Source organism: Dermacentor silvarum, chromosome 8, assembly GCF_013339745.2.
Source record: "Dermacentor silvarum isolate Dsil-2018 chromosome 8, BIME_Dsil_1.4, whole genome shotgun sequence".
In the NCBI taxonomy this organism is placed as follows: domain Eukaryota; kingdom Metazoa; phylum Arthropoda; class Arachnida; order Ixodida; family Ixodidae; genus Dermacentor; species Dermacentor silvarum.
In genome coordinates, this window is record NC_051161.1 from 3,829,252 (window position 1) to 3,845,505 (window position 16,254).

The following is a 16,254-nucleotide window of genomic DNA, read 5'->3' on the forward strand; positions in this document are numbered from 1 at the left end:
CATGGGTTCCACACACACGGTTGGCTCTTGCAGCAATGTGGGGATAGAGGCACCTTGGCTATGTGTTTTTCTGTTTGCTGTGCGCTGCGGGGAGCATGTGATACCTAAAGGGGTCGTAACAGATGCACCAGCGTAACCTCTTCTGCAGTCCTTCCCAGCATGCCATTGCTTCGTGTGTCGGCTCACATTCTATATCATCAGAGCTCGTAAGAATAGCCAGATTACAGCATCATACAGCAAAGATTTCTTTGGGGGCTCAAATGTTTAAAAGGAGGTAAAACTGGCGAAGCGGCCATGTTTCCACCGTGCAAAAAAGATACTTTCAAAAGCCAGCAGACGAGCATCCTGAAGGCCAGGTGCATGTAACAGACAAATGTCAACATGGACTTGTATGCTGTCAGGATGTCGGTTTCTAACACTGCTTTTCATCTGTTTGAAGTAAACTCGAAAAAGTGTTGATCTCTAGGTGCTGTTTTGATTGTCAATGCCATAAAGTCATAGAGTAAACAGATTTCAAAGAGTGCTGCTATTTGGGGGAGTTGGTAACAGAGTGAAGCACATCCATATGTCTTTGTGTACCTCAGCACGGTGTAAACAGATCTCAATACACATGCATGAACAAACCAGCACACAGTTGTCACACCCAACACGCTGTTCTGCTGCCCTTATAAGTATTCTTGTATGTGCATGTGCATGAACTTGTACAGCTACATCTGAAATCCCATTTTACATCAAGAATTAATCACATTGGGGGTGGGGGGGATGAATAGAGGTTCATTAAATTGTTTTGTGTTGCATTTGACACCACCATTAACCCTCTTGGGGTCGCTTTTTTCTTCTTCTTTTCACCCTCCATGTAAAGTGTATCAGGCAAGTATCTTGTGGTAAAACTTCAAGGTATTAGAAACTATAACAATAAAAAGAAATGTAGTACATAGCAAAGCACCACAAACGTAAATGGTGTTCGTGGAGGTAACCAAGGACTGGTTATGGTGCGAGCCAGGACAGAGCAGCAAAGTTGAACCAAAATGGATAAATGGGACACAAATTGAACAAGCTAGAAACGTTTGCATGCAGGCACTACATTGTCCACAAATGTGCACTTCATGTGGCGCACACTCTGTATCCACTGCACAGAGGCATGGCCACATTGAAAAATGAATATTTTTGTTCCTGGTTGTGGGGTCTCAGAATTGCTCCTGGAACAAAGGAATGACAACACAATATAGTCAAACCTCATTTTAATGAAATTCACAATGTAACAAACTATTTTCATTTCCAGATCTTAGTTCCATTGAAAACCGTGTAATTTTTATTCCACGATTTAACAAAGTAATTTCGTGACACTGTTTCGATTTAACGAAGTTTTCGGCCATTTCAAGCATGTACTTGACGCCTTTATGGCTAGTAAATCTAGCAAATAACTACAAAAATGTTGGCCGAGGCCAAAGTTATTTCAAGCCTCCTTCCACATTAAAAGTTTGAGCGGTAAAAACGCCGGCATAGCGCACGCGCGCCTTGACACAGTAGGTGGGAAACGCCACTGCGCCATTTGTCGCGTTGGCAGACAAGTTCTGGAGGTGGGGCGTGCGGCAGCTCGCAGCGCTCGGCGAAACACGAGAGCTTACGATTCCTTCTGCAAAAGGTGGATGGGGAGGGAATGAATGCATGGCAACGTGATCAAGCCCGCGCTAGGGGAGAGGGCAGAGACGCGTGCCTGTCTGCCTTCTCCTCCTTGTGCACGATCATGCGCGGGCCACGCGCCATATCTCGGAGGTAATCTCTCTGTGGCAAGTGCAAATGCCGAGCTGAAACGCTTCGTTCCTTGGTACGCATTTGGTTCCTGCGTGTCTAGTGTTGGTGGTCGTGTAATCCCAAGTTTCCGAGACACGGTGCGAAGTGTTCCCTCGCGTTGCAACAGTGAGATTGTGGTCATCGAGTGAGATCTGTTGATGTTTGCCTGAGCGCACAACACCGATAAAACTACGAACCTTACTTCATGTCGATCTGACGTCTCATTCTTTTTTTTTTTTTTTCTGCGGACGAATATCCGTATCTCCACTTTTGTTTTTAATTTGTAGGTGCCAGTTGTGGGTAATAAGCACGGTTTACGGCGCCGCGATCTTACACACGTAAATCTCGAACGCCGCAAGCTACGTCGATACATTGCTCTCAGCACAATCTGCACCACACGCGCTGGCACTCATAAGCAAGCTGCACGTCCTTCTTGAGGTTTGTTTTATAAGTGCTAGCTAATAAGATACTGTCCACCAGGAATGCTCTGGGAATTATTTACTGCTGAAACCTTAAAATCTCGAATTAACGAAATCTGCGATTTAACAAAGTTTTTTCACTGCGAGTACAACTTCTATGTCAAGGTTCGACTGTAGTGCAAACAATCGAAAGGGCATTTATTGCACCTTTTATACACCAATGCTAGTTAGCAAAATTACTATAAATAGAACTTGCCGGTGGGCGCTGACAAATTGAGGAAGTCAGACTCATCGCAGCAGGATATCAAACGAATATGTTTGCCCTCACGCTGGACACCCAATGCCTAATCGTCTGCGTGCACAATGTGGGGATCGAGGTATGCCCGGTGCCATTGTGCGGGCATTCGCTTGTTCTGTCGTCCCTATGCCTTTCCGCTCGCTGTGGTTTGCGATGGGGGTGCTCGCGTCTCCGAGACTGCCTCTCGTCCGTTGGCCCCTTTGTGTCTCAGACTTGAGCTCACGTGCCTTTGCATATACAGACGCTAAGCTGAAGAGTGGTGCCTAGTTCTCGTGCATGGTTGAACTGCGCCGAGCTGCACTTATCGAGGGCCGAAGGAGATTGCCCAAGCTCTCGCGAGTGAGCCCATTGGTTATCGCGAGAGCAAGCAGCATAGCCGTGGGGACTTTTCCTAGCGGCATGTCGCAAGGAGCCTTTGCTCTTACAGCAGCCTGTCTGTATTTTCACCCTTGTGCAGGAGCCCCTTGGTTCCTGTGCCACCCCGGGACTGCTGGGTGGTTGGGCAATATTGGGTGCCACTGGAGACAATACACGATTTCCATCAACTCGGGGCAATACTGTGTCCTCCTGCATGCGTAGCACTCGGTGGCCCCTTTGTGGCCTGAGCACACACACAGCAGCGCGCTAGAGGCAACGGCTGACGTGGCCCTGTGGCTGTGTCAGCCGTTCATACAATCACGAGCGCGTGAAATGTCCGCGCACTCTGCACTCTGCGCACACCAAGGGAAAGAGGAAGTGGCTACTCCCTTTTGCACCCGAGTAGCAGCTCAACACTCGCGCCACCTCTCGTACTGCAACTACACCGACCACCAGCGGCTACACAGGCAAGCCGAATTATAGGATACACGAGAGCCATGCATTAAAAAGAACAAAAGGGGGCACAAGAGAGTTTAGCATCCCCACACAGTGGACAATTAAAGTAATTGTTTGGGCAAACCAACAGTGCAACAGCTCATATGTGACATGATATAGCTGCAATGTAGGCCCGCACATTGCCTTACTGTACGTTGGGTGCTACAACATCCATTACAGATGCCTTCGTTCCATGGCGGTGCCACCGTAATGCCGCATGCTCTACGGGCAGGCCATATCTGTTGCTGGCTTTGGGATAGTGTGCTTGTGAGAAAAGGCTGCTGGCACTGTGCTTTAGGCAACACTCCTTTAGCTGACAGCACATGAGCGTGGTGTCATGACAGCGTAGGACTGGCTATCTGACAAGCTACTGCACATCTGTGAGCATCTTCAATGACACAGAGGCTGAAAAAGACCAATGTGGTAGAATAAAATGGGGTAAGCTCCAGGGTCTATGAACCGGAGGTGTGCCAGTCCACACCACACACTGCACATGTGAGTTACCAATGTGAATGCCTCATGGGTGTTCCCCTTCACATTTGTGGAAGGATATGTGAACTTCCTTGAGCAATACAGGATAAGCAGTGCTGTGTAGAACACTGCAACTAGGGGCTGTATTTTGCAACAATCAATTTCGTTCTCCGTTCTTCTGGTCACCACCCGCACAAAGTGGCTGATCCAGTCGAAAATGTTGGCAGCTGAACCAACGTTGGCAAGAGTGAAAAGGGGAATGGATCGTTACAGAGTGCAACCCCAGCTCCATCATGTTTATTTTTCGTGCCTTTTCACAGTCAGTCCAGGTATATAATTAACTACTGATATATCAAATGCTTTTCACAGAATTCTCATTCGTTATAGTAAGTTTGATTATGTAGTCCAGGGGTTCTCAAGCATGTTCGTTCCAGGGAACCCTGCTAAGCTCCATGAAGTGCCAAGGACCCCCCCCCTCCCCCCCCCAATTAACCGAATTAAAATGTCCTAATTAACCGAATGCCCAATTATCCAGGGCATCAAGAAAACAATAAGTGAACACTTACTACGTCAACACGCTTTTATTTACTGCATGAATCAGGCAAGTCTTGCTTCTGTTTCGCACAAGAGCAGTGCGGCAGCTGAAATTCTCATCTCATGACTGGTTAGAGCTAGCAGCGGCAAAGGCCTCGCGATATCATTCGCGGCGCGGGTCTTCATCCGAGACACGCTTTTCACTACCGCACGCACATCCCGATTATTTTTTCGCTACTGAGCTGGTCGCCAACAAATTGTCCGTCCATCGCTATGTAGCCGGTACTCTTCATCTTCGGCAGCTTTGCACTGCGTCAAAGCGAAACTACTGCTTGCCGCAACCGCTGCGGACGAAACCACGGCTGTTATCGACACGATCATGGACAGCGGCCTTGCGGTTCAGAAAGCAGGCGGCCGACGCACGTACCAAGTCGAAACGAAACTACCGTTTGCTGCAACAGGTGCGCACGAAACCACGGTCGCTATCGACGCGATCATGGATGGTGAAGGCACGCAGCCGACGCGCCCACCGAGTCAAAACAAAACTACTGTTTGCCGCAACCGCTGCGGACGAAACTGTGGTGGCTATCAACGCGACCATAGATGGCGACTACGCACTTGTGAAGGCACGCAGCTAGCCACCAACGTGGTGTTACGCGCGGCGATTAACGCAAGAATGAAGGCTTTGAGGGCACAATTGAACGCGAAGCGTTTCGGCGTTGCTGCCAGTCACGTATCGTGTACGATTGCCGCTGAGGACCCTAGTGATCCGGACTGCGCCGCTTCATTTTTGGACGCTAGCTTAATTTTTGCTCTTTTGCAGCGCGCATTTGCGGTGCTCCACACATTTATTTTTTTATTCCGCCGACGTATACGTCCGTGCGCGCGCCATCGGCACCTACCCTGTCTACAAACGGGAGAAATGCGCATGGTGCTAAGTTATGGCCTCCAAGATTCAAGTGTGAAAGCTTAGGCATGCTGCCTGTTTTTGAAGGTTGTGTGGCTACAAGCTGCTTGAGGATTTATTACGCAGTTCGTGCGTTGCCGTTACGCACTGTGATGTGCTTTTTGACACTCGGGCATGGGTAATGGGTGTTGTGTGGATCGAGCGCACCTCGTGTTCGCCGTTTTAGCCACTTGGCGAGCGCGGGACCACGGAAAATGTATCAGTGGCTCGTGGAACCCCGACCAGGGGCCTGCGGAACCCACTTTGAGAACCCATGATGTAGTCCACAGAATGACACACATATTGCAAGTAAAGCTTTAGACAACAAATGGACATTTAGTGTCGAGTGATGTCAACAAGGTTTTTTTAACAGTGATCAGTTTCTCCTTTGCAAGCTTTCAAACAACTCTGAAATGGACTATAGTAATATGAGTTAATTTTATTTCATTGAATATGTTGATTCAAAACCCTGTCCCTGCATGATTGAGGCTGAATTTTTCAGAGTTTGTGGTTACCATGTTTACCCTATTGTAATGTGCACTTTTTTTTTGTGAGTGTATATGGATGAAGTCAACTGACAGTGGCATGTAAATTACGATGAAGTACGAAAATGAGGTTCTGTTAGCCACACCTTGCCACCATTAGTGTCACTGCAGTGCATGTTTATGCACCTAGAAAACACATTCACCTTGAAATGCAGTGCACTAAGCAAAGTATTGTTACAAACCGTTCTGTTCTTTCTTGCAGCAAAACCGAGGTCACATGACAAGAGAAGCCAAGAAAGCAGCCAAGGTTGAAAAGAAGCTTCGAGTACTGCTGGGAGGCTATCAGGTGTGACACTCATAGCTTCCTTTTGCATGTGCACATTCAACATATGATGCAGCAGTTTGTTCAAACCGAACAGCAAAGATTTTTTCATGAACTTTGTGCAAGTACAGAAGTGCTATTGCAGGACAGTATGGGTATAAAAAACCATTTTTGTTTTAGTGCCACACAGTAGCATTGCCTTTATCATTTCTCATGCTCCCTGAACCATCAAGTTATTTCTGCAATAATAACAACCTGCCGCGGTGGCTCAGTTAGCTAAGGTGTTGCATCTGCTGAGCACAAGATCGCAGGATCAAATCCCGGCCACGGCAGCCGCATTTCGATGGAGGCGAAATGCAAAAACGCCTGTATGCTTGCTTTGTAGTGCACGTTAAAGAACCCCAGGTGGTCAAAATTAATCCGGAGCCCGCCGAGCCCTCCAGTACGGCGTGCCTCATAATCGGAACTGGTTTTGGCACATAAAACACCAGAAAGAAGATTTCTACGATAATAGCTACATGCTTTCGTGGCTTCCTGTCCAACCTCTTTGGTAATATTCAAGTCAAGCGAAGTTCTTTTTAGCCAAGCCACGAATATGAAAGGACACTTTCACTATACAATTGAAGCTCGATATAACGACGTCGGTAAAATCAGTAATTCGCTTCGGTATATCGAAATTCGACCTTTTATGCAAATAAGTACAGCCACCGATGGATTTTTCTTACAAGGAAGGGGAAATTTTTGTGCAATTGGTAAAAGCAAATTTGAATGAGAAAAAAATTATATTTTGTTGATTTTGAGAGTTGGCGACGGAAAATACAGTTTCGTGCCGCGTCAACAATATCTTCACATCAGTGGTATGATGCGAAGCCAGCCATGCTTTTGAATCCAAATTGGTGCTTCGGCTGATAGTGGTGCCAGCATTAGGATGATGTTATCATGAAAGGCGCTGACAGCGGGGAGCAAATTGTTTGTGTGCCCCTCATATACATTGATCATCTCCGAAACTCAAGATTACACTACCTCCAATACTAAACGTGCCACATCATCTTGGCGCACCCACTGTTTTCACTTCCAGGAGATTGCCTCTAAAACGGGGCATGTGAGCAGCGTGTGCTGACAGCCATGATGAACGACAAGCTGCGCTAGAAAAGGAGACGTGTGCCAACCTGCCCCCTCTCGCTCTTTGTCACGTTACCGCGAGCTCGCTCCACTCCCTTTCTTTCCCCTTGTTCGTGCGGGAAGACTGCGCTCACCAAGCCACGATCCTTCTGGACTCACCCTTGCACCCAAGCATACAGTGCACAAGGAGCGATAGGATATTACTGCACTTGGGCTTTATACAGAATATGATGCTGTTACTTCGGTGGATTGCTCTTGGTCATGCAGAAGTGCACAGTTTGAGAGGTGCATTTGCAAGCAGCCATTTGTAATTCAACTATTTTGCCACCTGCATCCACAGAAGTTTCCTTTTATTGTCTCGGATTTGCTTTGTGGAGGCAGTGAAATTTTGTTATATTGAAATCTTGTGTAAACACACTTCATTATATTGAAGTTCTATATACATAGGGTCTATGGACAAGAGGTTTAAAAAAAAGTTTGATACTTTGTTGTATAGAGAATTTTGTTATATTGAGGTTTAACTGTAGTAGCAGTAGTAAATGGTTATTTATTTCAAACAAAATGAGGAAAAGGAAAGTAGGCAAAATTACTGCTGGCCACACCAGACTTTAACTGTCTAGCTACTTTGGGGATCTCAGACATGCCCTTGAGACAAGAGAATGACAGCACAGTAGTGCAAACAATCACAAGTGCACTTATTGCACCTTTTATACCATGAGGCCAGCTAGCCGAATCACAACCAATGCAATATGCCAAGGGGCGCGTGACAACCCGAGGAAGTCCAACTCACCACAACAGGATATCGACCTGATATGGTCATCCCCATGCTGGGCACCAACGCCTAATTGTTCGCGTGTACAGTCGAGCATGCAGTGGCATGTTCAAACGGTCATATTTGTCCATGTCGATGTCCTGCTCTGAGCCCTTTCTCGGGACGGTTCTGCGAAGCGTGCCAGCCAGAGTGAGAGACATCCACACCGCCGCCGACCCCATGCCAAAGAGGGAGAGGCTACTCTTTTTTGCACATGAGTTACCCCGCCATTAGGTGGCATTAGCAGTGAAACACTCGCACCATCTCTCGTACTATTCTGCAACTACAGCGAGCTTCGCAGGAAATCCGAATTACAAAAGAGACGAGAGCCGTGCAGGGAAAACGACATCAGGGGACGCCTATAGAGTCAAGCGTCCCCACGCATGTCAGCTGCTGCTGTAGGGTTGAGAGGGAGGGAGGACAGGGGCAGGGAGAGAGAGGATAGACTGGGACAAAAGAAACTGTTTACATAATGTACAATTTGGTAAAAATAATAAGTAAATAAAATAAAAATAAAACCATCTGTCAACATGAAAAATCATAATGCGCTTATAGTGAACTGCACATTTACACATGATGTGCATTTCAGCGTGTTGTCGTTCGAAATCATGTTGTCTCTTGAAAACCTGCATGAGCTGGAGTAAAGAATTTGTAGGTTCTTTTTCTGGCTTAGCGAGCCTCAGGGCCACATCAACTATCATGTCATGTAATCTAGCACACCGCTGCATGCGCAGCCTGCAAAGTGCACCGAGCGCTGCGCACACAAGAAACACAGTATTGCCCTAAGTTAACAAAGACAAGCCTACAGTGAAACCTCGTTACTACAAACACCACATTAACTAACTTTTCAATTTAGCAAACATTTCAGAAATCCCCTGCTGACTTTTTATGGTTTCAATGTAAAAATATTTCAGTACTACGAACTTCAGAGTAACGATCGCTATTTAGTTTCCGTGTCATGTTAACAACGCCTCAGTACTGCAAACAAATATTTCGAAATTTGGGATCCTTAGATTTCCATCTATCCTTCATGGCAGCCAAAACACTAGGCTAGCAGACGACAAGGCGCAGATAGCGGACGCCGCGGCGCACATCTTCGGAAAACCTGACACGGCACTCAAAAATCGTGGGAGAGAATTTTTTTTACATCTATTATAGAGGCGACGACGCATCAGGTTTTGCGAGTGCATGCTCCGCCCAGACAAGTGTCACCTAGCAACGAAGGCGCGTCTCTTCCTTTCGCCCTGCTTTCTGCACATGCCTCTTTCTTTCGCACTTCTTTCTGCGTTCATACTAGCTACGCACGCAGAGAAAGGTAACTTCCGTACTCGCGGGGATGCCATTAGGTCGCACTTTGCACTTTCCTGACACTGTGGTTAATGCGCGCTTGCGCTTTGGAATAGTTCAGTTGTCCGCCTCGAGCGAGACAGTTGTGGTGTCCACGGCAAGGAATGTGAAAAACAAACAAGCAAGAAACATAGTACTTTGGAGGCGACATGGAGCTTCCTTTTTGTCAATAGTTTTCCCAGTGTCTGCGTTGCGTGCATCATTCCTATTATACGGTGCTTCGGGGGTGCATGGCAGCGGAATCTATGGAAAATAGCAACAGCATGGGCCGAGAGCCAAAAGTGAAGTTTTCGTGGATAACTCAAACGGTGACAGCTTATGAACTGATGGGTTGATAGGCCGCGCAGGCCCCGGAAACTCTCGAGTTCACCAAATGGCCACAGAGGGTGAAAAATCAACCACGGCGCATTCCAGCATAAGCGCGCAAGTGGAGCTACTGTAATTTGGTCAAATACTTTAGTTTGTATTTTTTCTGCTAGGGGCGCTCAACACGACTCAATATTTGAGCTATTAATGTACATATAATAACCGACAAACACAATTACAGTCATTTTTTTACAAAATAAGGAGTCTATTGTTTTTATTGGACTTATGTTATTAAAGTCCGTGCTTTGTTACTTGAATAAAGGTTTTGAGGCCTCACTGACATGTGATTAGCGGCAGCCCACTGGTATCGATTGCAGTCCGTGCCGTTTATCGATTCAAATTGTACGGCGGTTATATTTGCGAACGGGGTGGTCGTTTCCTTTGAGCAGCATCACGCAGGTTCATTTTAATTAGATATCAATAATACCTCAGCCAGTTTATGCGTCCAACATTCGATAGCTGCCACCAAGCGAACGTGTTTAAAGACGGTGAACTTTCTCAGCTGCGGCGTTTCACTGGCGGCTGCATGCACGGCTTCCGCCGTTTGTGATCTGCCGCGTTTGGCCGCGTTGCGTCTGGTTGCTCGAAAAAAAAGTGCTGGCCAGCACGAAAATTCATCGCTGGAACCGAGCACAGTCTGCTTGAAGACTACCCACGAAAGCGGATTAACCTTGCAGCCCCTGGGCTTGTGCGCCGGTGAGTAAAAAAGCAGTGCTTCGCATTTTCAACTTTGAATTTCTTTGCATGCGAGGCGGATAAAGCAGATTCCTGTCGTCATTTCTTAAAAGTAGAAAATAGTAATAATTCTAAAGTTATTGCCCTTCCAAAGCAATTCAAACGAGGCTCTTGCTACTTTGCCAAGTTGCTAAAATTGCTAACATGAGTACAGCATAAATAATAAAGTTTTGGCTGTTTCTGCATAAATGATACACCGCGATAAATTCACTGCACATTAGTGACAAGTGTACTTCCGGTGATACAGTTAGATTAACTGCATTTGAGACATAATAAAATCACGGTGTTTATTACTAGTATCTGGCAGAAACAATTGTCATCTAATCGAGACTTGACTAAGCACAGCCCACACAAGGACACCACTGAAAGAAATGCACACTCAAAACAGTGTTTGTGCGTTTTTCTGTCATGAAGCGTTTCGTGCACTGTTCTCTGTCATACATGAATCACAAACTCACGCACACTTCCAGCATAGTAATTGAGGCTCTTTTTTCTTTCGACTCCAGCCTCCAAGACGCTGCTCATATTTGGACTCATCCCTTTGGACTCTATTGTCTCTGGACATAGAAGTCAACCGTGAACGTATCTCCACTGGAAGTAACATCAAGGGCCAGAATCCTCACAGGGTATGTTTCTGAACACTTCAACTAGAACCGTGATTTTTCTTCATTTATGGGACTAACTTTTGTTTCACCATTTTTTGCTTACATGTGTGTCATGGCTTTGTCATTTCTCGTTTCAGGAAGACGGACAAAAGAGAGATTATTGGTCTGCAAGCTGCCCACGCTAAGCCACAAGATGCTCAACTGTCACCACAATGACAACAGGTCCTCTTGAACTACGTGCCTCACTATGAAATGTTTGGAAGTTTACCAGATAGAGAGGTGTGAGCCCTATTAGGAAAACAGCAGTCTACATTTCTGTATCATACTGAGCGGGAATGAGAACAAGCTTAGTTGCTTTTAAGGGCGCTTTATGACAATCGGAGAAGTAACATGTTGAGTCCCAACTTGTTTCTTTTGCAGTCATTATAGCCATGACGACCAGAACAGAAACAATGTAGCAAGCTCCTACTTGCTAATGCACAAACTCTGTCATCTGCTCTTTGCAAATCAATTTGACGGGCATTAGTACCACGAAGTATCACATGCTCCCTCACAACGATAATTTGTTACATGAAAATGCAAAGAATTTTAAAATGATCAAAAGCGCTTAATGCAATTTTAAGGAAATGACACTTCATGATGAGTGAAACTCATTTTATTTTTTGCTTAAAGTACCCTCAGGGCCACAGGTATTAAAGAGGGGAGTGGTTACAAAGTAGTAGAGTAAAACAAACAAGTGCAGTGAGTTCTTGTAACATAATGATTCTCCTGATTATACAATGTTAGCTAATGTTTTGCAAAAAAGTTTGTTATCTGTGATGGCTACGATACTTGGCGGTTCCATTTCTGAGATGTACGGGGCATGAAAGAAAGACTTCGTGTTCCGTAAATGAATTCCTACCTTACTGCGATGATCGAGCAGTTTGAAATGCACTGAGGCCGCAGTATGAAGTCGTCATGAAGTGTGGTGTGATAGAAAATTTTATGAAATAGCAAAAGATGGCCGACTTTGCGGCGATTAGCTAGTGGAATGAGTGCTAGGCCAGTTTACATTGGGAGTTATACTCGCGGTACGGTTATAATTAGAAATAAAAGTATAGTTATTTTGTACTAGTTCAAGTGAAGTAATAAGATTAACACGACTGGCATCCCATATTCCAGATGCATATTCAAGTTTCCAGTGAATTAGTCTTGTAAAGCTGTAGTTCTAAAGTATACGGTGCTTTGGAAAGGTTGCGCCGTAAGTACCCGAGCATGTGATTAGCACTGCTAATGACGTACTCTATATTATCGGTCCAATTTAAGTTATTTATATGACATGACAAAATCTAAGGGAACGTTGGCATGGCAAGTGCTAGGATTAGAATTAGATCTGGAAATGCGCATGATTTTACATTTGTTTACTACAAGAGGCTCATATACAGTTTGCATGAAATCAATAACTAGGCTAGTACTGCACCATAAGAGATAGCTAGAAAAGGCAAGCTCACACAACCGGCCAGCCTATTTCACACTTCACAAACTTGAGAAATCACTAAAAGCAAATTTTCTGTCTCTTCAAACAGCAGATGACAAAACCTGCGCACAGTGTGCTCCCAAAAATATTTTGAAATGTACTCGCAGAATAAGTTCAGCTTAACATTCAGCTAATCAACAGTGAACGAGCAAGGGAAACCTCAGCGTGGGAACTTGTCTTCGTCTCGGCCCTCACAAATATGTTTGCTTGGTGAAACGTTGGCTTCAAGCTGAGGCTTCCCTTGGTCACCTCTGTTACTCAACTGAAGTGTTCATCTCCTTGCAACCGCTTTGCTGTGTTTGAATACCTATACCGAGATTCTTTTTTAACATGAAACCACAAATTCCATTTTCCAAGGAACTGTGAGCATTATTTGGGCTTGCCTATATGTTGATTTAGTGTCCTTGTTTATTCACACAATATTTTCAGAAGTCCTTGTAAGCACTGCTGTCTCCATAACGTTCCTTGGTTTCCCTACGAGTACTCCACTTGTGTCAAAGCCTTTGCTGCCGCACCTGAACACTAAATGTGCAGCAGAAAAATATCAATAGCAGAAAATGTAATGTAAAATTTAGCATAACGCCCCCCTCCGTGCCTCTCGCCAATGTGTATGAGAGCAATGAGACATTGCAGCTCGAGCTTATCTTGCTGACAGTACATTTTTGCCGAGTAACTTTTTGTGTTCCTTTCTTTAATCTATCGGAAATCGTCGAACGCAGAGAATATAAAACGTCAAGCAGCACTGTACGCAATACAAGTACGAGGGCAGCTCGGCATAAATATCACTGTCTGAACCTTCGTTCTCCCTGCTTTACGGCACGCCGAACACGATGAGAAAACTTCGCGCGATTTCAGCTTTGGGTCCCAAAAAATAGATGGTTATCTGTGTTTCTGTATGTTGTAAACTCAGTGACGGACAACATTAAGTCCACCTGAGCTGTACGAAAATTGTGATCATGTACTGCCTCATTCACCATTGACAATAAACAATGTGAGCTTACTTGTTTGAAGTGTTTTATTGCCAGTTGAGGCCTCTCGGTCACCTGGCGACATAATGAAGATATCTGTAGTCATGTTAGAGTACAGTACACACGAATACCTCCCCGAAAGCGGTAACAAAACGCCCCAAACCAGCGAGCGAGCAGCGCGACCAGCCCTACGAACCGCTACCGTAGCGGCCATATTGCTCACTACCTAATGATGATGATATTAGTTTCGATTCTGCCAGCGCCATCTCTCGGTCGCATACTTTAGTTCACAACGCCACCGCTACGCTTATTTTCGTTGCACTGTGGAAGGTACAGTTTCCCTTCTCTAAGTTTGTATGGGTGTTCTGTGCTATTACCGCATCGCCATCAAAACCAAGAAATGGACTCCTTCACAAGCCTTCATATGGTGTATTTGTTCATTGTGAATGCCTGGATGCAGTACCATGAGAATTGCAGGAGGAATGGTGCCTAACGACGTGACACGATAGACCTCCTTCAATTCCGCCTCGCAATTGGTGAAGCCCTTTGTGCCTCACCTAAAAGGAGCAGGTCTGACAACGGTGAATCACTCTGCCTTCCTGATGTGCATGTCGACAAAGCCATCAGGCTAGCGAAAATTCCTGGTGTTGACATCCGCATCGACGGTTTTGACCACTTCCCAACGGTTGATTCTATCAAAAATGCGAGGTGCTGCAGGCTGCCAGGGTGCCCATCAAGAAGCTGCACACGCTGCATCAAGTGCGACGTGTACGTTTGTTTAACAAGTGACAGAAACTGCTTAAAAAATGTTTCATACCACATTTTAAGGGGCGGAAATTCCACATGAGCCACTATTTTTTCGGTTGAGAGAGTCACTCAAATAAAAGCCCAGCCCACACATATGTGTGGGTTCATTTTGAAAGCCAAAGAGTGAACATTTTCGTTTCGTGACGCTGGGCTTTCCTTCAGAGGGCCACACAGAGACACAATTGCAGAAAAAAGAATTCGTTTATGACGCACTTATCATTTGGGCAGGGAAGGGATAACAAAGACGCTAGATATACGGGTATATATGCACGGCTCTGAGAACTCTCAAAGAGAGCAGCAAATATACTAGCACAGTGTCGAACTGAACGTAATCAAAAATTGCGCGTGTGAGGAATTATTTCACAACCTCGCAACTTATTCTATAAATAAGAAAGAACATTCAACATTACAGAAATGGCACAGAGCAGCAAAGAAGAAATTGGTGAACATGGAAAATGATGTAGAAAGTAATAAAGAACTAAGCATTTTACAGAATGAGGTAGACCCAAATGAGTGAACTCTGCAGACTAAATTATCACCACCAAACAAGACTGCATTGCAGATAATTCAGAAGACCTAGAAGATGTAAATAACTTTGCAATAGTCTTGCATGATCAAAAGATGTGCCAGGCTTTTGCAAAAGTAACAGACCAAAGTCTCATGAATGGTAATGTTGCACAGCAGCTAACAGTGCTCTGCGTGCCTCTAGTTCAACCAGCTTGAGGCCGACCACATAAGAGAAGCAGCGTGTAGCATACAATATAGAAAAAAAAAGGAGTCCTGATGTTTCTGAGCAACTCTAGATTGAAACAGCAGGCCTCATTGTCAGATTTTGATGCCAAAACAGCACAATGACTTAATGATGCAATTGCAACCTGCTACATATGCCGAATGGTTGCGCCCCCCTAGTGCGAGCCTTCTGCACGCAATAAAGAGATGTAGGACTGTGACGGGTCCTCAAAGCTTCACTGACAGCAAGTATGGTTGCGCATCTCAGTTGTACGTGTGAGATTGCAACATGGTGAGATTGTTGAGTGGACAAGGTGTCGGAAGAGCTGTTGAGACTCTAGCGAGAAGACATCCTGGGGCAGTCACCTCATCTGAATGGCAGCACCAATTGTGCCAGTGTTAAAAAAGGATGTGTAGCTTTCGCATTTGTGGGGATTACAAGGTGACAGTTAATCCGGTTGCTGTTGTTGATAAGTACCAATCCTTAAAGCAGAAGAACTGTGGGCCAGGCTCTCGAGTGGAATCAAGTTCACCAAACTGATCTCAAGGATGCTTACCAGCAATTAGTTTTGGAGCCCCACTTTAAGGAAGCTCACTACCATCAACACACAAAGGGCTGTTCCAATACAAGAGGCTGCCCTTCGGAGTCTCAGCAATGCCATGCATTTGTTAGTGAGAGATGGAGACTTTCCTGCAGGGCCTACATCACGTCGTGGTATACTTTGATGATGTCCTGGTGACTGGTAGGATGACAAAGATCCTCAACAACTTGGCAAGGTTTTCCAAAGAATGGAAGAAAGAGGACTCAAGCTGAAATACAAGTGTAATGATGGATAGTGTGGAGTACCTAGGTCACATCATTGACGCTGGACTACACACGGCACCACACAAGGTGAAGCAGTCATCAAAGCACCTGTGCCAAGCAATGTCAAGGAGCTACAGTTTCCTAGGGCTGGTAAACTTTACAGGAGGTTTATGCCAACCTTTCTGCTGTACCTTCATCCACTGCATCAACTGCTGTCAGCTAGCTCGTGGTGATGGAAGAAAAGAACAAGAGGCAACGCAGTAGGCCTTGAAGCCAAATGACCTTCTCCCTTCAGCCTCAGTCCTAGCCCATTATGGTCCCA

General features: G+C 45.4%; 1 protein-coding gene across 1 annotated transcript in view; it reads left to right on the forward strand.

The window, feature by feature from the left end:
* The window catches only part of LOC119461920 (cell division cycle 5-like protein), a 137,334-nt gene extending 131,123 nt beyond the window's left edge, over positions 1-6,211 (forward strand). The window contains 1 exon segment of the mRNA XM_037723286.2: positions 6,062-6,211. Within this exon segment, the coding sequence (XP_037579214.2) occupies positions 6,062-6,151 (90 nt within the window). The 3' untranslated portion in view covers positions 6,152-6,211.
* Positions 6,212-16,254: the final 10,043 nt, after the last annotated feature.